Source organism: Cheilinus undulatus, linkage group 8 (genome assembly GCF_018320785.1).
Source record: "Cheilinus undulatus linkage group 8, ASM1832078v1, whole genome shotgun sequence".
Taxonomy (NCBI): Eukaryota; Metazoa; Chordata; class Actinopteri; order Labriformes; family Labridae; genus Cheilinus; species Cheilinus undulatus.
Window position 1 is genome coordinate 34,895,208 of NC_054872.1, and position 24,343 is coordinate 34,919,550.

The 24,343-nt window shown below is 39.7% G+C and overlaps 3 protein-coding genes across 3 annotated transcripts in view; 1 reads left to right on the forward strand and 2 right to left on the reverse strand.

Moving 5' to 3' along the window:
- tmem145 (transmembrane protein 145) overlaps positions 1-7,125 on the forward strand; it is an 84,430-nt gene extending 77,305 nt beyond the window's left edge. The window contains exon 15 of the mRNA XM_041793683.1: positions 2,489-7,125. Within this exon, the coding sequence (XP_041649617.1) occupies positions 2,489-2,728 (240 nt within the window). The 3' untranslated portion in view covers positions 2,729-7,125. The remainder of the gene's footprint in view (positions 1-2,488) is intronic.
- A 3,561-nt stretch (positions 7,126-10,686) lies between these two features.
- Positions 10,687-15,688, reverse strand: mrpl17 (mitochondrial ribosomal protein L17). Its single transcript, XM_041793716.1, has 3 exons — positions 15,330-15,688; positions 11,203-11,271; positions 10,687-11,093 (listed from the first exon to the last, which is right to left on the reverse strand). The coding sequence occupies exons 1-3, from the start codon at positions 15,501-15,503 to the stop codon at positions 10,839-10,841; spliced, it is 498 nt and encodes a 165-aa protein (XP_041649650.1). The 5' UTR covers positions 15,504-15,688; the 3' UTR covers positions 10,687-10,838.
- Positions 15,689-22,249: 6,561 nt separating this feature from the next.
- On the reverse strand, positions 22,250-23,633 carry LOC121513754 (trypsin-1-like). Its single transcript, XM_041793706.1, has 6 exons — positions 23,566-23,633; positions 23,317-23,467; positions 22,964-23,214; positions 22,733-22,869; positions 22,535-22,636; positions 22,250-22,434 (listed from the first exon to the last, which is right to left on the reverse strand). Exons 1-6 carry the CDS (start codon positions 23,603-23,605, stop codon positions 22,387-22,389), a joined length of 729 nt encoding a protein of 242 aa, XP_041649640.1. The 5' UTR covers positions 23,606-23,633; the 3' UTR covers positions 22,250-22,386.
- Positions 23,634-24,343: the final 710 nt, after the last annotated feature.

Sequence of the window (24,343 nt, forward strand, 5' to 3'; positions counted from 1 at the left end):
AAAGTGTACTGGATCAGATTGTGGTGGATAAACCAAAAAAGCTTTAAGTGCTGTGTTGAGGTCTTCATGTTTTATAGTATTTGGCCTGAAGGATAGATTAGGATGTTATCACAACAGTCTTTCGCTATGAAAGGTGATCAGAATCCAGATTAGGATTTTTCTACTCAAACCTTTATAGGTAAAACAAATCTAATTTCTTTATCCCAAATATGGTCAGATCTGTAAAAGGTACATTAATTATGAAAACATCCAAGCTGGAGGGACTTCAGATTAAGTTTCTTTAACAGTATCATACAACAGAGTACTGTAGGTCATTGATACATCTATTTTTTTTTTTGTGATTCTTACAGAGTTGCAATAATTGGCCGATATGTCTGTTAAAGAAAATCTGTTTGCAAGTTTTCATAGTGACTAACAATCAAGCCATATTTTTCCAGTGTTCAATGCAGAAAGATTAGTCACACCTTCTTGGGACCCTCTGGAGTGGAAGCCAAAGAACTCGAGGTGTCTGTTTACTCTCAGTTGTCAAAGTTTGATTTGCACATATAAACTAAAATCACAGTACCACACTTCAACAGTTTATACAAAGGTCTTAATGTAAGAAAAAAGTGTAGATACATTTTCTTTGGGCTTCATGAATAAAACTAGTAAAACTGATGATAAAATTTGACAGCAATGTGTCACTTTTATATTCCTGTGGGTCCTTTTCACTGTTAGCAGCATTGACCAGGAAGGCCACTCTTAGCTGCTTGACTCCCTCATTATGTGAAACAAAAAAAGAGGAAAAAGCCGGGGCAAAAATAAGCCGTTAAAGTCCCTGTAAAGCGATGAATATCCTAGGTTATCCTAGGTTTGTTGTACAACAGGCCACTGTGTTATGAACCACCAAGCTAAATTTCAGTCATGTAAAACATCTCTAAGTTTATAAAATCTTGAAAAATTAGTCACTAAATATGCTCTAGGATGGTGTGGGTGTGCCTGTTGAATGACATGAAGCCGCACCCACTCATGAGAAATACTATCCTCTCAAATTTTAAAAGTTGCTTCTGATCAGAGCACAGCTGCCTGGCTCTGTGTCAGCACTAAAATGCTAGTGCTGGCATTAAATCGAAGCTTTACATTAATTTTAATTTCACAGTACGACTGATTAAATTAGTTCAAAGAGAAAATATGCAACTACTTAAAGTGGGGGTATTATGCCTTTTTTCAAGGCTTTACACCAACTGTCTGATACCCAAGTAGTAGCTTTACATGGTTTACATCTCAAAAAACTCCTAATGTTTCTCACACTGGCATCCTGGAAAACCCTTATTTTAACCTCTGTCTGAAATGCTTCGTTTTCGCTGCTGTCTCTTTCACCCACACCCCCACACCCCCCACGGACCTGCTTTCCTCCAATGGGCCGATTTTCTGGAGGCTGGCCGGCGGCAGGACTCAGTGTTTTGTGCCCGCCCCCTCTAATGTGGCTAATGTTATGCTAGTAGTTGTAAACTTTGAATGAACCGGTCCGACTGAGTAAAATATGGCGAATTTTGATATACGTCCGTATGTGTTAGACCCGGAGTCTGATCCTGATAGTTTGGAGAGAGAGGGGAAAGAAAACCAGCAGTAGTGAAGGATAGAGCAGGACATATCTGTTTGGTAAGTGTTTAATTACTGTGTTACCAAATGGCTAAAAGGCCTTGTGGGGGCGGTCTGTTCCGCTGTGCCTGCAGCACGAACGAACCACATACCAGTCAGTAGATCCTGTTGCGATGACCTCATCTGTTCGCTCCATTGAAATCTCGTCTCGGGTGAATCTCAGAGAGATTTTTAACGAACCGTTTTCATCAGTTTACACGCTAATTCCAAGATTACTGCCGCATACGTTTATCTTGCGGTTTGAAAATTTGCATACGTGGAGTATGGACACCCAACATTGTGACTTTATACTTATGTTTTAAAAATCGGAAAAGTATAATACCCCCTCTTTCATATAAAGACTACAATGAAGGGACTTTTTTTGACTAAAACTGGACAAAAAAGTTTTTGAGTTGCCGACCCCTAAAACTAAACTAAAACTTTTGAGAGTAGAAATGACAAACATTGACTTACGCTTAAAGGCGTTGTAATCTAAAAGCTAAAACTCAGTAGCTGCCAAATTTAACACTGCTGTATTGTTATAAAAAAGATCTCCTGTAATGATTCAGACATATCTGTGAGGCCTACAAAACGATTTGTAAATTCTAACATACAGTGGGTTCATATTTCAAAATCTAGAGTTTGTGAAGAAGTCAGTGAACTGGAGGTCAGGAAACCCAGTACAGGTGTCATTTAACCCAACCTGTGTAACCACCACAGCATCTTTGAACGGTTGGAACGTGTCAAATTTTGATGTATAGTATGGATGGTGTTACCAGCAGTGTCCGGCCCATGTGACACTTCTGTGACCTCCATCCATGGGAAAACAAAGGTCAAAAGTTTAAAACCCCCCTCTTCTTTCCCCCAGGACCCAGTAAAGACAGTGGAGGAGACAGTGGCTCGTAAAGGACCTGAGGTGCCAAGGAACAGTGAGCAGAAGATCATCACCACTGCAGCAGACCTGACATCGATACTGCCCCCACCTCCGCCTCCAATACCCCCACGCCTGGCCACACGCTCACCCCCACTGCCGCCCCGGCTGCCTTCCTTCACCGAGTATTTCAGCATGCAGAGCGGAGGAGGAGGAGGGTTTGGAACAAAGGCATGAAACCAAGAAAGAGACTGAGTGAGAGAGGGGAAGACACAGGAAACAGACTGAATAACAATACAAAGTGAGGAAAAAAGTTGGAGAGGGAATCAAGGTTTTTCTGTTTTAAGACAAAAGGGACAGCCAATAAAAGTTTGGATGGGAGACGGAGAGAAATGATCAGAAAATTCAAAATTGATTGTCTGAGTGGTCCCTTTTCACCTGTAAATGAAAATAACCCTGAAGGGGAAGAGCAGAGGTGGAAGTGGCTGTGAGATAGGAGTGCTGAGCTTGTTAAAGAGTAAAGAAGCAATAAATATTTAATGTTGACCAGTAAAAGGCACACAGAGAGAAAGATGACAGAGTGGATGTAGCCAGAGCAATAGAATGATAGCTGTGCACGATGCAGAAATGAACAAAACCCTTGAAATGCTTTCATTCAAACATTCATGAAGCATTGATGGTATGCCTGAAGAAGTTTGTAAATAGCTAAAACAGGAGAGAGCTACTACTCTATAGTTTTATTTAAAAAAAGAAAAGGAAACTTGTTTTCATGTTTTTTTCCACATCATTAAATTCCAGTTGGTGCTGTGAACATCAAAAAAATCTCATGCCATCAAATTTATTGGATATTTGTAAAGAGCATTTTTTATGTTTGAAACATTTTGATAAAGCATAGATATTTACTCTAAATGGAGTTTGTTGATTAAAACTCATACTCTTCTATTTCTAATTCATTGCAGCTGGTTATTCTGGATTGATATGCTGATGTGTAAATGTAAAACGTCACGTTTACTGTGGGCACTCGTAAAACACGCATGTTTGTATTGTATATCCCGTCCAAAAAAACTGATCTATGTACTCCACGTGACTATACAATAATGGCTTATTGTGTGTATTGAAATCTATACGTTTGTAATACGATAGGCTTCAGTATATTTTCAATTGGATCAATTCCAGTTAAAAACCCTCTTGCTCTGTCGAACAGACTATAAAACCAGTATTATGTTATTGGTTTCTGTTGAATTTTTACTAGAGTGCAGAATAGATCTGCTCTAAAATGTCATTTCTGTGTATGTAGACGTTGGTGAATGTACTGATGCAATACAGCACAAGGACAGAGGTGATTTTCAAGTTACTCTACAGTATAATTATAGATTTATTGATTCTCTGCCTGCGGCTCTAACTGCACCAAATTCATGACTTAAGAGCAGGAGGCTGCCTTTCTTTAAAAAACAAGTAACTTTATCCTCACCCCTGTCCACTACCTGAAACGTGAGTATTTGTTGGACTGATCTCATTGGTAAAAGCTAAACAAATATAAATACTTTCATACCCCTTACATTGAGCTATAACTAAAAAAAAAGTCTTGTAGATGAACTGTGAAAATGGCAACACAACTGTACATTTTGTCTGTCCTGCATGGAGCACTTTAATGTTCCTGGTCTTAGTCTGTTTATTCGTGATGATGTCACCTTTATACGACTGCTTTGAAATCTGTATTCACACCACATCCATTTGTATTCCAGATGCATAGGCCTGTAAATACAGTCTGAAAATGCTCAGACGTTTTAAGGAACGCAACATGCTTAGTGGCATTAATGTTCAGTTACTGAAGTTAATAAGTCACATAAGTGTCATTGAAACAGAGCTTAACACCAGCTTTCTGCAATTCAGATATGAAAAATATCTGTGAATGGACAGTTTAGTAGTTATGTAGTTTTATCTTAACCATTCACTGATACCGGATCAGTAGATTTGGTGGCACTCAGCTGTTTGACCATATCAGCATAACGGCTATTTTCCTCACAGTTCACTTTGGAAGTTGATATGCTGTTTTAATGTTGACAGAGTTCCAGGCTGATTTTAATCAGTTACTAAAAACACAAATTTGAAGGGATAACTGTCCATGTTTTAGTTCAGAGGTGTCCAAACTATGGCCCAGGGGCTAAATGTGCCCCATGGTCCGTTGTTGATTGGCCCACAGCAAATTTTTAAAAGAAAATGCAGCCCACATTAAAATATGAAGCTTGTGCTCGACTGTGTTGCACTTCTTAGGTTCAGCACTAGGCAATGGCACTGTGCTTATTCTGTAAACAAACATTTTGACAAGAAGAATTTATTGATTTGTTTTTTTTGTGACTAATTTGAGGCAATTCTGAAAGCAGGAAAAATATTGGCAGGCAAAATAACAAGGATATCTTGATTTAAAACACACTTGTTAATTACGGCAGCAAATAGTAGTGCCAGTAGCATTCTAAAGGCAGGGATTGTTTTCACTGACTTTAATGTACTAAGTGGCCGTACAGTTATTTCTGTATATGTGGCCCTCAGTAGAAAAGGTTTGGACACCAGGGGTCGAGTTAAACTAACATACCTTACTAGCTACCCTGAGACAAAACCAAACCAGCCGTTTGCAAGTTAACATTAGTGCTAGCAAACACTACTTTGTCAAAGTTTCAGTTATATGATAGGAATGGCAAAAATCTCAAGCAACAGTAATATTAGCTAAGATGAAAACTTAAGCTAAGAAGAAAGAAAGCTAAGAAGTGAATGTTAACGCTTCCTGATCTTTTATTGTAGCTAATGTGGTATCAGCTATGTTCCTGATATGATAATATCAACTATAAATATCCTTTATCATAATGTTTTTTAAATTCGATTTTGGATCTGGCACCTGCATTCATGAAATACAACATGATTAGTATGCCATAAACTACAGATGGGCAAAAGCATAGCTTAGCATAAGGTTAGCTTTGAAATGGCTGAATGCTAATGTGGCTTATAGAAAGTGTTGAGTGGTACAGTTGAAATGGGACAGATACCTAGCCTATGGTTGAATTAGCTGAGAAATTTGTTGAATGCTAATATTAGCAGTTCTCTGATGGTTGCCAATGTGGTGTCAGGTATTTAAAGAAATCATTTTTGTCAACGTATTATCGTTCATAAATGTCCTTGTGAACAGTATGTCTAAGTCAAGTTCAGAGCTGGAACTTAAATTAAAATAGTCCATTAGTTACCATCAGACTAAAGCATATCTTACAATTTAGACGTTTGATAGCTAACATTAGCATTAGCTAAAAAGTGTCTGAATGCTACATTTTTGAAAGTGTTCATTTATATAAATAGAAACGGCATAAATTCCTTGGGAATTGAATTAGCTAAAAAGTGGTTGAATGCTAACTGTAGCTGTTCTCTGATGGTAGCTAATATGCAAGTACGTTACTTCTGTTAATATGTTATAAATATCGTCTTTTTGTCTTAGTCGACTTTGTAGTTGAAACTGGACTACTATCTTGTCAGGAAAACACAAGAGCCCATTTGGTACCATAAGACAAATGCTAACCTTAGCCTTAAGCTATTTGGATCCATTTGCTGACTAACAGTAGCAATAGCTAAAAAAAATTTGTCTGAATGAATCATTTTTTAAATTGTTCATGATACAATAGTAATGGCTTACATTTGTGGGAAACAGTTAAATTACCTAGAAGTGGTTGAATGCTAATAGTAGCTATTCTCTTTTGGTGGCTTGTATGCAAGTACGTTACCTCTGTTTAGAAATACATGTGGAAATATATCATAAATATTATCTCGTTGTCTTAGTTGACTTTGTAGTTGAAACCAGACTGTATCTAGTCGAGACAACACAAGAAATAGCCCATTTAAGACCAAAAGACAAATGCTAACCTTAGCCTTTAGCCATTTGCTGGCCAACAATAACATTAGCTTAGAAGTGGCTTAATGTTTATCCAATGTGTATGATACAAAAGGGATGGCACTGACATTTTTTTCTTACAAATGACAAACAACTGAAAACAAAGAAGTGCAACATTTGCATTTGAACTTACCTCCTTGTGGCTGTCAGAGGAAAGTAGCTGCTGTGTGAATATGGTAAAAAGTTCAGAGATTTTTCTATGGCTATCTTGCTGTAATGGGGTACTTAAAGGTATTAGGACTGTGGTGTGTAACTTCTATGAGTGTTGTCAGAGGTGTAATGTGAAACAGAATGATACTTGAACTAGAGTATTATATGTTATTGATGATTATGTGTCTGGTTAGTATATGGCATATCTGCCATTTTGTCTGCTGTTGCCTATTGTTACAGTTGCCATTACATGACTGAATAGACACTGACTTGGCTGACAGGCAAGACTACTGATACTGTATCACTGCTTAAAACGTGCTTGTATATTGACATACAACAAGACTGAGACACATAGGGGAGAGGAGTTTAGAAAAAGAGATTATGTATGCATGACAGAAAACAGCACAGCTTTTTGGTGACTCAGAGCGGTCTGGTTAAGAGCACATCACTGAAGCACTGTTCAAATGCATTTTAATGGTGTCAAATGACGATTCTAAATATGCTGTACATATACACTTTTTGCCAAAACAATAAAAAATATGGTTTTATTAGAGACTTTGTCTGGATGTGTGTTATTTCACTGCAGAGTCAGTGTTCAAGTAAGGGCAAGGGCATGTGTCCAGAGGTGTCAGTGTAATATCTGTAAATCATATTTAGAGTGTGTTCTCATTACAAGAGTCCATTACAGTAAAACACCACAGGGACACACTCCAGGCTTGTGACAGTCTGATGTAGGCTGGTCTAATTATTTCTCAGAGACAGCAAGTATCCCCTCTCTGTGACTGCTGAAGTGCAGTCATGACAAACATGTATTCTCATTTTGCAACTCTGCATCAGCTAGCAACATCTGTAAAGGTGTTTATTCCAGGTGTTGCCACTTCAGTTTTAAAAATGCATTAAAGCTTTAGCCATCTTTTGTAACTATTAATGTTCAGTTCAAGAGTTATTTTATGCAAGTATCCCCCCAGCACCATAATGTTTTCTTGTGACATAATTAATTAACATGGAAGGATCAATAATTATGCATTTAATAAAAAATGTATTTAATTAAAATCTTTTCAGTTGAGCCTCAAAAACACCTCAACTGAAAATTTAATGATTTGGCTTTTGATGCCTCAAAAGTACAGTCAAAAATTGTTAAATTACTGCTTTAATAGTTGTGTCTCAATTCAGGGGTTGCATCCTTTGAAAGACCCTGCCCACGGAGACCTTGCAGGCTGATCTAAGAGACTGTCTGGTCCACAGACAATACCTGTTGCTTCATCAGTTGCCCCTATCCCCACCCTTTCAAGTCTAGGCACCACCCCGTAGTCTTGCAATGCTCAACAGCTCCACCAGTACCAGCGAGTATAACTAGAGTCATGTAACTTATCCTTAACCTTGCAAAGTTGATGGATTGGCCAGATTCAATGTCTGTCATCAGGCAGATCAATCTTGCAAAGCTCTAATCTCTAATCTGAAACGACTGTGCATGGTCTGAACACCGACAGACCAGTCAGTCATTTGAGAAGAATGAGGCTGTATCTACGGGTGTGGTTTAGTGCCTCTGCAAACTGGTTAACAACGACTGCTGGTCAAGTGATTAGCTCTTATTTAGCCACAGCGGCATTTTCATCAAAATTGAACATATCTTTATTATAAAAGAGCCAAGAATCACACTGAAAGCTCCTCTTAGCTTAAAAGATGTTTCTACGCTTCCTGACTGGCCACAGCATGAGTTTGCAGTGTTATGGGCGTGGTTTAGTTGTACTGCAAGCCACTATACAGTGGCTGCTGGTGGAGCAATTAGCTTGGATGTAGCTACATTAGCAGTTTTATCAGAACTACACATTCTGTTGAAAGAAGAGCAAAGAAGCCCACTGTAAGCTTTAACTGAAGGAAAACTTTTTTGCTCTTCTCCCCGACCAACTCTGTCAAAAGAGCTGGCATGAGTTTGTTTCAAGAACCGGCTCCACTAACAGTTAGCATCATGCCTTCTACATCAAGTTTTGTACAACTGACTGGCCCGTAATTACACAGTTTGTCCGGTCACCCTCTGAGATTATTTCAAAGGTCCTGCCATTCCCAAACAAAGAGGTGGTTGCTCACTGGGAATGTAGATGCAACACATTTGTGAAACAGACTATTTTGCATGTCTCGTTAATGTATCCTAACATCTTAGAAAATTTGTAGATTTGGCCCTGTTTCTTTAAATTCCTTTTTTGGCTTATTAATGGCAAGGGGTCTGACATTTTTCACGGCCACAAAAATATCAGGTCTAAGGTCTAATCCTGGATTAAATTATGCATAGATCTATTTTAGAAGTAACAGTGGCTCGCTTTAGCTTTGTTAGCTTACATAGCTAACATATCTTAGCTGCAATTAACTTTATTACATTGCCAATGTAGCTACATTAGCTTTACCAACATGAGCTTCAGTAAATGTAGCTAAAGCTGCCTTAGCTTTGCAGATAACGTAGATACGTAGCTTACTTAGCTGCTTGGTGAGCTTTATGGTACGTTCCATTTAAATCTCGGAATGTACCAATTCCAAGCTCCAATCAAAAAATGATCTAAACTCAGAATTTTGACTCGGAAGGTTTGAACATCCCCCATTACTCCCAGTTACGAGCTCCTAGCAAATTGAACAAATTCAACCTGGGTGCAATGTCATTCCCAGCTCTGACTTCCGAATTTAATGGAGCACAGCATTAGCTCCATAGCTCCGTTATCTATGTAGGCTACGTAGATGGCTGCAGTGGAATCATTTATGGAGGACTGGCTTTTTTCCTGTATGCACACTGTTAACTCTGCTTTATTAAATGTTTTCTAATCAGGTTTTGCAGCTCAGGGTTTTTATCTTTTTTTTTTTCTTTTTATCGATTTCTGTCCATAATCATTTCGTAGGTTTTTTCACTCTCTTGGGTACACACCAAATGTTGCAAAACCTTTGCCAATCATGGGGCCAGTGTTGAGCATTGCAGTCAACAGTTCAACCCAGAGTAGCAAAACACATTGAAGACGAATCATTTGAAAAAGGCAGAACTTAATCAAATTTTCAGAGGAAATATCGACAAATTTTGGGTGCAGTTAGAAAATACAAACATCAATGATGTTAGCTCACCGACACAAAGACAACTACAGCAGCATAGCTGAGCAGAAGACGGGCCTTTCTTTCTATGGTCTAAGACAGACAGAGCAGCTTCTCTGGTGGATTAGTTTTCAGTGTCCACTTGACCGTAACAGGCCCATGTCAGAATGAGGGTAATGACGGTTGGTTTTGTTTAAAGCTCCCAGATCTTTTTTCATATGTGCATATGAGCCTCGTGTAAACAAGCCTTTAGGAAACAGGAAAGTAGATAGAGACCGTGAGGAACGGCATGAAGTAAAGGAGCTACAGGCCAGACTTCAACCCAGGTTGCCGAGTTCCAGCCTTTGTACATGGGGCACATAAACACAACTGCTGGCACCAAGCGGCAAAAAAAATTATTCTGGTCAGAATAGCTTTAGCACACTCTGTAGGGGGGTGATTATTTTTATAGCTCATCCACTTTGGATTTAAGGATGCAAGTTATGCATAAAAAGGGGCCTTGCTGATAAGACTGCAGGCCAGAGCGTTGCAACTGTTAGGAGGCTTAAGACCTGCCTCAGCTCCACCTCTGCTCCTAGGCTTACTGAAATGTAGTTTGAAACAGTTTATTCCAATATTTTACTGTTGTGGATTGGCTCAGAGGGCTTCAGTAATCATATGGGTGATGTCAGTCAGACTTTGTTGAATACCTTTTACAGTCTATGATTAAAACCAATCATGTTTAAAAGTGCTTTACTCTGCTACTGCAATGAATATCAGGACATGTTAAGCCATGAAAGAAGAATCTTTTATGGTAAGGGTTATGGTTAGGGTAAGGGTTATGGTAAGGGGACGGAGGATGCATTTGTGGAGCCTTCTAATTTGGTCAGCCTTTCACCCAGAGCTGTGATAGAGGGCCCTCCAAAGAATGCAGCCCCTTAAGTGGGACATGGCTATTACGTAAGTACAGAAAAGGTAGTTCTGTGTGAAACCCAGCATCATGGTACAACACAATAACCAGCTCACTAAGTGGTAAAATGAAAGAGGCAGACATCTGTTCCTCCTGTTACAAAATATTTATTGATACATAATCTCTCAATTGTCCTTGAACAGAAAAATCTCGACTCCAGACTCTGGAAACAACTGTTCTTCCCAGTGAAGATCTACACAAGCCTCTATGAGCCACAGTCAGCAGCATCTGCCAGTGTCTTCTTCTAATTAAGATTTGGCAGCTAACTGTTGTGCCCTCTCCTCTCTGTAGCCTTTCAGCAGCTGGTTGATTAGAGTGAGTTCATTCTCCTTTTTAACAGGATAAAGAGGAGGGAAGGGATTGCCTTTGTACTCCAGGACGGCCATCTTGGCTTTGTCCAGGTTCTGTCTGCTTGGGATGCGTGCCATCCGTGTGTAGCTGTTAGACTTAGTCTCAAACCGTGGAGCGAGGACCTTGAAGAGCTTTGGGACCAGATCCTTCTCCTGAGAAGAGAAAGATGATTCATTAAAAATAAACTTCCTGTCGACTACTTTACATTCAGAGGGAGGAAGCATGGAACTTCACACAGATGAGAGAGCAGAAGATACGTACCGTCAGCCAAAAGCTTGCCATTTTCATCGCCTTCTCATCAGTGTCTCCCTTTTTGGCATAGTCGATCAGCTGGAAGGAATGAAACATGAATACGCTTATGGTGAGAACCAGAGCGTGGGTGAGGGAGAAATCAAACTTAGAATATTTTTCCTGTTAGTCTTGTTAAATATAATCTCAGTGCCTGTGAATTTGTAGAGTTTTGTTACCACTACAGTACAATCTCTAGCAGTTTGCAAGGTGCAGACATCTATAAGAAGGACTACACTGATCTCCAGTACAGTGTAGCTTTTAACACAAATCACACCAACAAATGTATAACTCATGACATTACAATGACCAGTTACCTTAACTTCTAATTGCTTAGATTATCAATATTTTATTATCATTATGCACCCTTGATTCATTTTTTTGCATCAAGAAAATAACAAAATGAACACATTTTTTAAAAGCTTTCCATAGATTTAATCATGGCAAATTGTTGATGAAAGTACCTTCTTATTTAATAATACTGCATTTCTGGTATTTTAAACCATGTTAGTTTGATGGGGCAAGGGTATATCAGCACCCTTCCGACAAGGTGGTATTCTATCACCTCTCCTGTTTAATATGTATATGAATGATCTCTCTGAAGAGTTAAAAAGGTGTGAAACTGTATGTATGGTGGGTGATTGACTTGTTAATCATCTGATGTATGCTGGTGACTTGGCCATCCTTTTGCCTTACAGCAGCTTCTCAGAATCTGCGCTAGTTACTAGTGCACTACGATATCAAATATAATAGTAAAAAGAGTGTCATAATGATATTAAAAGCCAAAGATGATCAAAAGCATCAGTTTCTGTCTTTCTTTATCTCTGATCTGGCCCTCAGTGTGGTGGAAAAAGAGAAAAATCTGGGGCACATTATCAGGAATGATGTGAGTGATGATGATGTTAAAACAAAGCTTTCAAGAGCTTACTGTACTCCTCTTTATACTTCTCACTTGTGGTCCAACTACAGTGAATCAAAAATGACAAAGTTGGAACCAGTTTAGCTCAGTGGGTAGAGCAGAGGCTGTTGTACTCAGTGCACCGGTTGGGGGATCGATTCTCGGTCTAGCTGTTTGGTACATGTCTTCCCCCCACTCTCTGTCTCCCATATTTACCGTCTCTCCTCAGCTATCCTATGGGTTTCGAGTGCCTGAAAATGGAACAATTTGGAAATGGGCTCCAGAGGTAAACGTTTTCTGTGTAGACAGGGACATGAGCGCTATGGTTGCAGTCAATTGCCATGTGTGAGTGTCACAGCAGTCTGAACTGAGCCACTGCAACTCAAACCAAACCATCTGGTGTATTTACCTGTGATTCAGCTTGTCAAGGCACAGACAGCTGGATTTAGAACGGTGCAAACAGATACATGTGGAAAGGGGAATTGTTATTCTCGTTCTGGGGGCTATAAATGCCAATTTTACTAGTCATGCCATTAATTTTGGAAATGATTCCATCTTTCTTTTTTTCATCAATAATCATGGCAATCACTGTCATCACTGTCGTAGTGCAGCAGTAGATTTGCACACCTCATAAAAACACAAATATTATTTTCTACATCAGTCTCGTTACAACATAGATATCCACCGAGAATAAATTATTTTCCACTAACAAATTCAGCTCTAACACTCTTTAATTTTATCACTCTGTATTTTTATCATAAAGCCATAGAGCCTTTCAGAACAATATTTCTATTTCCCATTCTTCAATTTCAGCTGCCTGTTGAAAATGATTTAACCTTCATCTTTTTTTCCCCTAAAGTTTCAACACAGAAACTTCAGCCCGTAGACTCTCCTGTCTCCTCCATCAGCTGTACATTAGTGCCCAGCTGATGGAGGAAACAGGATTGAAGCTTCCATGTTGATTTTGAAAAAATAGTTTTTTTCCAAGAAGCAGATACATTTGAAAGAGGGGAAATAGAACTATCATTTTGAAAAAGGCTCTTCTTTTTTCAGCTGCACTCATAAGCAGGAAGTGCTGTGCTTTATGAGAAAATACATAAGAAACTGAAGGCAGTAGGAGCTTAATTTGTCTGTGGAAAAATATATTCTCAGCAGATATCTTAATTATAATAAGACTGAGCTAGCAAATTGAGGGGATTTAGTGGTGAATTACTCTAATGCACTAGTTTATGATAAAAAAAAAGTTAAACATTATCATGACCACAAAAACACATGAGAAACAGTGAATGTGTAGTACTGTCCTTATTGTAGAGACAGATTTATTGTGCAGTAAATCACTTTACTACAGCGTTTTCATTTTTTTCTGTGGTCTTGTGTGCACGATGTTGTAATCAAAACCTTGACATCTGGATGTGGAACTATATTAAAAAAAAAAAAACAAACAAAAAAAAAAACAAAGACAAAACAGAAAATGAAGCACTGATGTTGACGGATTAAAATCAAATCATAATATTGCTAACACAGCCCATAAGTGACGCAAGGTTCTCATCTGGTTACTGGAAACACTGTTACAAAAGGCTCTTTTGTGCTTAAATTACTAAATATTTGTGACCTTAGATTTAATTGTTGTTTTGTACTGTTTATTTCTAGTGTTTATGATATTGGCCTTGATTCAGTGAAAGGAAGATTTTTTTGCTTTTACGATCATTTATAATACCATTTAATTTTTTTGCTCATGTGCAAAAATAAATTAATTTTATGAGATAAACACAGCATTAAGTCAATTTCAGTTTTTTTTTTTCACTGCAGTGAACATAATAGTAACTTGGTATTTCAATATATTTACATGCACTGTATTTTTTACAAACTCATTAAATGATTTAGATAGAAAGGTTTATCAGAAACAATTACTACCAACTGTAACTATGAACTTCTCTAAAGTAATAAACCAGTAATAGAAAATTATTAGTGAAATGTTTCCATTTTCATGACAGTTTATTCATGTTTTCTTTATTACCTCCGCCAAGGAGGTTATGTGATCGGGTGGGTTTGTACATGTGGTCGTTTGTGCATTTGTTAGCAACATAACTCAAAAAGTTGTGGACACGTTTTGATCAAATTTTCAGGAAATGGCAGAAATGGCATATGAAAGAACTGATTAGATTTTGAGAGTGATTCGTTTCACCGTCTGGATTCAGGAATATTTTTAAGCATTCTGTACTATTAGGAGATAGGGCTAATGGCAGAGGCCTGCGCTGTTATCACTTTACACCAGGAGATGGCGAACATGAGTAACTTCAATCCCAGCAGCATTTTGGGGGTGTTTCTACTCAAACGAGTCGGAGCATAACAGAGAGAAAGACAGCGAATTGTAGCGAGAATACTCACAATGCTGGGAGGAATAGAGGAATATTCACCCTCTGCCATGACTTCCAGTCGTCCAGTGAGACCATGGGTGAGACTGTCAGTTCATCTGTTGGCACCAGCAGGCAATGCTTCTGCCACGACAGTCCACCCGTAGCGAAGCCAATGCTTTGCATCCCCGAGTTTCCACCCCACCCGGTAGGGAGTAATCAGTGAATGCCGTGGTGGTAGGCACAGGGGGACGGATCCAGGAATTTCTTAAAGGATTCTTCACTATTGGGAGATACGACTAATGGCTGAGATCTGCGCTCTCCGAGTGCTTTTCTAGTATTGATATGAACTTAGCACAAAAGTAAGAAAATTTGTGTTGCTGTTTGAAGTTTACTCGGGTGCCACACTTAAGTGAGGTGGAGGGCCTCATGTGGCCCCAGGGCTACTGGTTGCCCACCCCTGCTATAAAGTAAACTGGAATATTTTACACTTTCCATATCCAACCTTTGTTTGTTTGTTTGTTTTATTTCCCATCAGTTGTTCCCCTATTACGCACTATGGGCTGAGTACTATTTATGTTTGAAAGATGATAATTAAATAAACGAGTCTTCTTAGTTCATCATAAATAAATGTTAACAAGCCATCACCTGAAACTTCAGATATGTTAATAATTGTCTCTTGATGGTCATACCCCTGGGCTAAACCATCACTACATATTCAGTCACTGATAAAACCCTGAACAACGTTAAACTCTAATTTTATCTTCCACTTCTTTATTGTTGACATTACTGGACACTGTCTCATCACATTAGCGTCCTGTTAGCCAGCTAGCTAGCAGCATGGTTACCTTTTCAGCGTAGAAGCGGACTTCATCAGCTCGGGCCAGAGTGGTCTCTATCCTCTCATGTCGGACCAGTCCTGTCAAAATGTTCCGCAGCATATTGATCCGGGACTGCGGACCCAGACCCATCTTCCGGGCCACCCGGCCGTGAGAGATCATCATCTGCAGCGTGAGACGCATCTTGTCCGGTTAGACTCGACTCCGCGACAAGCGAAGGGAAAAACTAAACTATATGCACGAATAAAGTAACCAAGGGAATTTCATCTGTTTCAAAAGTACTTAAGTTGCGTGGATATTAGGACAAGAGAGGTCACTACAGTCAACGCGTTATTCACGGGGGTTGTCATTGGTGGTGCGTCATCAAATATGTCCGGCTTCAAAAAGAAACCGTTGAGCGTTAGTTCCGCTCAAACAACTAAATCCAGGGAGACACGACAGAGCAAATTAAAAGTCCACATATTACCCATTTTCTTGACAAATTAAAGAAATAACAAAGGGTTTCGGTTTGATTTTATTGTCTTAAAATACATTCCATGGAAAGATCTCCCTATGTTATTTTATGTGTTATTTTTAGTCAACATAAGCCTGTTTTTTGTCATGTATCGTACTGTGCGGAACTTTTAGGCATGTTTCAGACAAGTTTATGCTGGTTAGATTCTCAGCGTGGGATCTGCACCCCTTGGGGGACACAAGACACTGTGAGAGGGTTGCCAGATGCCTTCCAAAAAACAAACAAAACAAAAACAAATGCTCTCAAATGATTTGAAATGTTACTTTTTACCTATTTTGATTAAAAAAAAATGGATTAAATTAGTTAAATGTGAAATAAATACGTGGTCATTTGGTGAGTTTTATGCTGAAGGCAGAGGCAGAATGAAAGAGGAGCTGGGGTGGAGGAGGGTTGTGAAAGATAGTTTGCAGAAGGAGCAGTAAAGCGTTGCCAGGCAAGAGCAGTTTGAGTATAGCATCATAACTAAATGAATCAGCTTGCTGTCAGCTGATGAGGGTTTGTGTGAGATCAGCTGATCTCAGTTATATGGCAGCACTTGACTCTGTGGCCTGCCTGGATTTACTGTAACATGTAAGAGGCTATTTAGTATAGATATGGTTTTGGTGTTCCTTGAAGTTTTGCCTTGATCATAGGTGTGCCTTGGACAATAAAGATTAAAATCACCGTTCTAGGGGGGCAAAAAAATGCTAGTGGGTTCTGGCTATTTCACCAGAAGTGAAAAGGTCTGGACAAAAGGATGCTGTCGAGCTTGACCTTGGCTGCCGAGGGACAAATGTGTGTGTCAAGCTGGGTTCTTGCCACCTTCCCCCCTCTCTTCAGCCCTGGGTAGTGACACATAGGGCTCTGTGATGAATCATTAAAGCCCTAAAATGTATGCACATGGCTGTACAGGTACATTTAAAAAAATGAGAGTACCATGAAAATGTTCAATATTTTTTGTCACTCATTTCAGAAAGTGAAACCCATGTATTATATTAACTCATTACACATAGAGTGAAATATTTCAAGCCTTTATTTCTTGAAATTTTGATGATTATGGCTTACAGATAACCCAAAATTCAATGTCTCAGAAAATTAGAATATTGCGAAAAAGTTCAAATATTGGAAAGTCATGGTGTCACACCCTAATCAGCTAATTAACTCAAATCACCTGCAAAGGTTTCCTGAGCCTTTAAATGGTCTCTCAGTCTGAGTCAGTAGGCTACACAATCATGGGGAAGACTGCAGACTTGACAGATGTCCAGAAGACAGTCAGTGACAGCCTCCACAAGGAGGGTAAGCCACAAAAGGTCATTGCTAAAGAAGCTGGTTGTTCACAGAGTGCTGTATCCAAGCATATTCATAGAAAGTTGAGTGGAAGGAAAAAGTGTGGTAGGAAAAGGTGCACCAGCATAAGTGAGAACCGCAGCCTTGAGAGGATTGTCAAGCAAAATCCATACAAGAATTTGGGGGAGCTTCACAAGGAGTGGACTGAGGCTGGAGTCAGCGCATCAAGAGCCACTATGCACAGACCAATCCTAGACATGGGCTACAAATGTGGCATTCCTCATGTCAAGCCACTCCTGAACCAGAGACAACGTCAGAAGCGTCTTAACTGGGCTGTGGAGAAAAAGAACTGGACTGTTGCTCAGTGGTCCAAAGTCCTCTTTTCAGATCAAAGTAAATTTTGCATGTCATTTGAAAATCAAGGTCCCAGAGTCTGGAGGAAGATTGGAGAAGCACAGAGTCCATGTTGCTTGAGGTCCAGTGTGAAGTTTCCACAGTCAGTGATGATTTGGGCTGCCATGGCATCTGCTGGTGTTGGTCCACTGTGTTTTCTGAAGTCCACAGTCAACGCAGCCATCTACCAGGACATTTTAGAGCACTTCATGCCTCCTTCTGCTGACAAGCTTTATGGAGATGCTGATTTCATTTTTCCAGCAGGACTTGGCACCTGCCCACACTGCCAAAGGTACCAAAAGCTGGTTCAATGACCATGGTGTTACTGTGCTTGACTGACCAGCAAACTGGCCTGACCTGAACCACACAGAAAATCTATGGGGTATTTTCAAGAGGAAGATGAGAGACACCAGACCCAACAATGCAGATGTCCTGATGGCCGCTATCAAAGCAACCTGGGCTTACTTTACACCAGAGCAGTCTCACAGGCTGATGGCCTCCATGCCATGCCACATTAATGCAGTAATTCATGCAAAAGGAGGCCCAACCAAGTATTGAAGGCATAGAAATGAACATACTTTTCAGAAGCCTGACATTTCTGTTTTAAATATCCTTTTTAATTGATCTTATGTAATACTCTAATTTTCTGAGACATTGAATTTTGGGTTTTCATTTCTGTAAGCCATAATCATCAACATTTCAAGAAATTCAGGCTTGAAATATTTCCCTCTATGTGTAATGAGCCTATATAATATATGGGTTTCACTTTCTGAAATGAGTGACAAAAAATATTGACAATTTTCATGATATTCTATTTTTTGAGATGTACCTGTATATCAAGTTCATGTCTAAATAAGACACTCCCTAATCGTTGTATAACATGGCTTGTACGGTCTTTGTTTAGCATAATGAGAATAAAATTAGATTTTAAGAGTTATCGATTGTGCTGATATTGCATTACATTGTTAACCTTGTTTCATTAGCTGCCAAGATGTTCTTGAAGGTCAGAAGGTCAAGAAAAGAGGAAGTACAAATTTAGTGTATTTATGAAAAATATAGGTGTTGCACTTCTTTCTTCCTTCCTTCTTTTTTTTTAATTAGTCCTCCAAAATGTTAACAGAACTTCCTGGTCACAGGATTTTACAGTCCAGAAATCAGCTGTAATAGAAGTATCATTAAGCTGTTAGTGGTCATGGTGCTCTGCAGCCAGTCTGTGAAAATTCGGGAATGATGCAAGAGTGAGAGGGAAGCATGAATAGCAAAAGTATATTGAAAACTTTCAGTCACACCAAGTTCTGAGAACATTTCTGTGTCAAGAAAGCTGAGAACATTTTTGCCATGGGGACTGTATTTCTTTCTATCCTGGCACAGATTTCAGGGTAGTTCTTCTCTGCACAATCAAAGCCCCCTGATACAAAATCCTTCAGCCTACTGTTACAACAGGACCACCAGAGTCAGCCTGAGACACAGACAGTGAGAAAAAGCATGGGCTACAGCATAAAGTCTCAGATTGTATAAGAGAATACTAAAACAGCCTTAGATACTTGTACACTTTGACAGCAGAGTTACACAGCTGGCAGGAGTCTTTTCCTCCTCTATGAGTTGTAACAGTCCTAAGAAGACAGGATGAGGAAATCGGCTTTGTAGCTTCAGTCACTATGAAAGTTGCAAAGACATTCAAGGACAAAAGAATGATAGGGAAACATCTTTCTAACTCTGAAAAGAATAATTAGTGTTGGTCTTAATGTGCTACATTGCAAATGTGCCAACCTTTTTACATGTTATGAGCCTTTTTTGTTTTGAAGGTATTCATTTCTCTTCTCTTTTGCATACTTTCTCAGGGACCTGATAAGTGTCCTCCCCATGTCCCATGGTTTTATCATAAGGAAAAGGTAGGCTTGCCTGAGGCCTCATGCACCAAGGAGTCTTAAGACATAGGCAAAGATGTGCAATGAATGTAAAGTTTGCTTACAATGATTTCAATAAATAAGATGAGTGTTTAGAATGTGAATAAAGTTGCATAAAACAGCATCAAAATAGGTTGAATGTTCAAAAAAATCCCTTGTAAGGACCTCTGGACCTCCTACTGAGACAAAAAAAAATCTAAAAGCCCCACTTTGTCTGAGCAAATTATAAGTAGATCTACATAGAAACATCAAATCACAGATTAGTGGATTATGAATTGTGTCAGATGAAATGAAACTGCACCTGTAGTGAGCATGCACTGTTTATTTCTGAGTGCCGTGTTGTCTTTGTGTGAGAAATGCTTCAGAACATATTCTTTGCTTGCTCTGATTGCTTGAAGCAAAATGCTTTTCATTCTGCCCTTCACCTGGGGCCTTCAACTGACTAAAACCGCATGTTTCTGATTTCTGAAGGTGATCCTCATAACTCCCACAAACACAGATTCATGACCCGTGTTGGAGCTTCATCCTCTACATTAACCAGCAGCGCAGACTCGTCCTCCAGTCATACTGACCTGTTCTCTGGGAGAGCTGAGGACGAGCCTGGTTCAAATTTGTGTTTGAATTTAAACACTGAAACCATGTGTATTATATTTGTCTGAGATGCTGTCGCTCTAAAGTGCCTTTAAATTACAGTACAGCCTGTTTTGTAAAGGCTGTAATCAGTATTGTGACCTTAGCTCGGCCTCATTCAGGTCCAGGTGGAGCTTTTCTCAAACACTGAGTCACTGACTCACTCCAGCCTTGCAGCAACTGCTTTAAAAATTGTATTCAGTTCAATGCATTTCATTTCAGCAATTTGACATTTTTTCATGTAATATGGTTAAAAACTGCAATAAAGCCAGTATGAGTAGTTTCAGCAAGTTATGACAAAAACACTCCCACTGTATGACTTACAAAAGAAATCTACACCAGTTGTCTCAACTGGTCTGCCCCCACACTAGCACAACAAATGGGGAACCAGATTTCCATCCACCCAAATAAAAATGATCATATTAGAGACAGAACAAAACATCACAGTATGTTGTCTTGTTGGCTTCACACCTCAAACTGAGGTTTTTATCTGAAGAGACAGAAAGACATATCCATATTTCATGTACTCTGTCATATTTGTGTCATGTTGTACTAAATTGGCTGCATAAAATCTAACTGTTCACTTCTGTTTCTTTTGTCTTGAATGATGAATGACAACCAGCATCAGCTTCCCCGCCGCTTTACTATTTTTTATGTTGATGATTTTCATTTCCAGAGCTCTATGACCCACTTTTAGATCCTGACTCGTTGAGAATTATAGATGTGGTGAGAGGCTTTATCTGCCCTGGGGTTGTCAGAAAAATTGCTTGTATTTTGAAAAATCATGATTACACATATAACTACGGATTAACATTAACACTTTTTGCTCAGCAGCCACTGTGGCTAGTAGTTTCTCGAAGTTACTGGCCACTTTGAATTAATATGGGATTACCATTTACCATGCTTAAATCTAATTAAACTAGATCTACAATCCTTAGAAATGTAAATGAACACTGTACTTCCAACTCTGAAGTATTTTTTCTCATCCATCCTGGAGAAAACTGACCTTGCAAAGCAGATAGATACGCCTGTTTCCGTGTTTCTCACTGGTGAATCCAGCTTGAAAAGCTCCTGTGTGAACTGGTCCGGCCCGGTTAGAAAGTGACAGAACCAATCAGCGTCGAGGGACAGTACTTTCTGGCACGGTGGAGTCGCTGCCAGAAAGGGGATGCTGCTAAAGCGCCAGTTTTATCAGAACTTGGTGACATTTCTTCATTTAAAGAAGAACAAAGAACAGCAGTGAGTTGTTTTCTTTTCAAAAACGACAAAAGTCGTGTACTGACATGTCTACAGTTGCAATGGCTCGCAGTGTTATGCAGTTCTCTATGGAGTTTACTTCTTCGGTAGTGGTAAAGCTAGGTAGCAGCTACACCATGTTTTGTGGCTCTGATTGGCCTGTAAAGATGTGACAGACAGAATGTTCATCCAATCACCCTCTGAGTTTTTTTAAAGGCTCTGACCTTCCCCAAACCAAAGTTTGTGGTCTAAAGTGAGCACATATCTGGCACTATGTCTGTAATTTTGGGGAAAAATTGCCCCCTTTACATACATAAAGGCCTTGTTGCAACAACCATCTACCACTGTAACAGTGTTCACAAACACTGGTACAAACAACCAAGTCAAAAAAAGTTAGAATAAAGCACAGGAATAAATTTAACCCACCTAAGTGGCCAGTGGGAGTCAATGAAGTACCTGCCATGGCTGAAATCCACATGCATTTGACTCTTTTGCTGGTATTTATGTCAAACCCAAACAGTTTATACATTGATTGCTTGGCAAGAGCAAATGTTCTTTTAATTTTTCAGTGATATCGTTATTCAAAGACGAAGACACACACAGATAGATGGGGAAAAATTGGTGACAGAAGTCATGCAAACACATCACAGTAATGTGAGTAAGTTGCCAGCGCACATAAAGCTTTGAATTCTGCAGTTACAGTCTGCTTAAAGAAGTTTTAATCAGTTTTATCACCATGTGCGCTGTTTGTAGCATTAAATATGCATATTTTTTTCTCATAATGCACCTTTATGTTATTTCTGTTAAAACGGCCAAGGCTTTTCTCAAAACACATATTTGTGTTGTTCTAAACATGCAGATGAACCCTGCCTGGGTCCTGCCAGCATCAGTACATCTAAACTTTAAATGCATCACTAGGATGTAGAATGACACATTTATCTACACTTTTGTCTAAAAGGTTTAGAAAATGAGAGGAGAAAATGTTTTTTTGATTTAAGTTACAAGACTTTATTGACTCAGATGGAAAGTGGCTGCGCATTGTTCAAAACTCTACAATAACAAACTGGAGTTCGAAAGACAAAAGAGGCAGCAGAGTAAGATGGTCTTCACAAGATAGGGCTTAATAGCTGGCCATGGTGTTCTCCAGCCAATCGTTGAAGATGCACACCTGTGAACAGAGAAAGAACAAGGTTTGTCAGCACAGCAGCTTTACTGGTTAATTCTAACTGGACACTTGATGAAGTCATGAAGAGATATTTAGGCTTTACCTTGGCGTAGACGCCGGGGTGGTCCCTCTCGGCACATCCGTATCCCCAGGACACAACACCCTGCAGCTGGCCGTTGCACACAACGGGGCCACCAGAGTCACCCTGAGAACAGAGTGATGGGTTATAAAAGCGTGATAAAGTTGGACAAGCAAGAAGGCTTTCACATGATTATTGCTGCCTAAAAATTTCATCACATACCTGGCAAGAGTCCTTGCCTCCCTCCAGGTATCCAGCGCAGAACATGGCATCGGTGATCATGCCGGGGTAGGAGTTTTTGCAATCCCTGTCGGACAGGATGGGGATGTTCAGGCACTGCAGCTTGTCGCTGTCAGCGGCTGGAAATCACAAGAGAAATGTAAAGTTGAGGCTTACTGTACAAGGCAGTCAAGACTTAGAAGTTAAGAAAACAGCGTAAGATTTGTTACTCACTGGAGCTCATGGTGTTGCCCCATCCGGAGACCAAGCACATGGTGCCAGCGGGAGCACAGCTGGAGGGCAGATCCACAGGCTGCACGTACTGGTTGAGGGTGGCGGGCTGGCTCAGCTTGATCAGCATGATGTCATTGTCGATGTTCCAGGAGTCGTAGTTGGGGTGACGGATGACGCGGGAAGAGCTGATCCACTGCTCGGTACCCTCGTTGATTCCAATGTGGTGCTCTCCGAGACGGACCTGAACGCGGCTGAAAAAAACAAGAAAGAAAGGATTAGAGAGAGAAACACACAACTGACCAATCAAAGATGAACCAGCATGCACTTCAGGAAAACAGGACGACTGTGCTTACGACTTGTAGCAGTGAGCAGCAGACACAACCCAGTTCTCGTTGACCAGGGAGCCTCCACAGAAGTGGTAGCCAGAGTTCAGGGAGACCTGATGGGGCTGAGAGTAGGGTGTGCACTCATACCCTCCGACGATCTTGTCGTCGTCAGTGGCGACTGAAAGCACACAGGAGACAAAGTAGTAAACAACCTAGAAAAGTTTTTAGCATTCAGTGATTCAAATAGTCATCACGTGCAGAAGCGGAAGTTCTTACAGGCAGCTCCGATGAGCAGAACAAAGACCAGAGACCTCATGATTGCTGAGTGATCCTGTTGATGAAGGACTCTGGGTAGAGCCCTGGTTTTTATATGATTGTTCCGCTCCTCAGACACACCCCTATGGTTGTTTTTGACCAATCAGGATCTTGGAAAAATAATCTGGTGCTGGAAAAGCAAACATCTGCTGTTCTTTAGGGTGGTGCGCTTGAATGCTGCACATTACTCTTTTTAACCTTTTAAGAGACATGTAAAATGCTTTTGGATATTCATGCAGCAAATGAAAAAGCAATGTCTAGAATGACCTGACTTGACTAAGTGTTCAGATGTATAATGTCAGTGTGTCCTTTCAGTTCTCTGAATGATACAGTTTTTTCTCTTCATTAATCAATAGCTATTTTGTAAGAAAACATTCAGATTTTTCAAAGCAGACGACTCTAATTTTCTATTCATAAAAATTAAAGGTGTTTTAAGGGATGGTCAACATTGACATGGATGGTTTTGTGCAGACATACAGATCTGCAACTCTGCAGATGGCCTGGTTCACAACAACTGTTGTTGATTGTGGCTTTCACAGGGAAAACCAGGAACGTGCTTTAGAGAAACATGGAGAGTTTATTCATGGTAATGCAAGCAGACAAACAAAGTTTTGCACAATGACAGTATATTTGATAAGATGACCAGTGGAGAGCTACTAGAATAGTTAGAATGGTTTAAATCCAACATGGGCAGTATTTGCTCTCTAAGTAATGCTCAATAATGGGTTGTCTCTTATTT

Excerpts from the sequence above, each read along its gene's own strand:
- mrpl17 (XM_041793716.1), bottom strand. The coding sequence starts at position 15,503 with ATGCGTCTCACGCTGCAGATGATGATCTCTCACGGCCGGGTGGCCCGG. Across the intron at positions 11,272-15,329 it reads TCCGCTTCTACGCTGAAAAG|CTGATCGACTATGCCAAAAA; the intron begins GTAACCATGCTG and ends CATTCCTTCCAG. Across the intron at positions 11,094-11,202 it reads TGGCAAGCTTTTGGCTGACG|GAGAAGGATCTGGTCCCAAA; the intron begins GTACGTATCTTC and ends TTCTCTTCTCAG.
- LOC121513754 (XM_041793706.1), bottom strand. The coding sequence starts at position 23,605 with ATGAGGTCTCTGGTCTTTGTTCTGCTCATCGGAGCTGCCT. Across the intron at positions 22,870-22,963 it reads GGGCAACACCATGAGCTCCA|CCGCTGACAGCGACAAGCTG; the intron begins GTGAGTAACAAA and ends TGTGATTTCCAG. Across the intron at positions 22,637-22,732 it reads GAGGCAAGGACTCTTGCCAG|GGTGACTCTGGTGGCCCCGT; the intron begins GTATGTGATGAA and ends CTCTGTTCTCAG.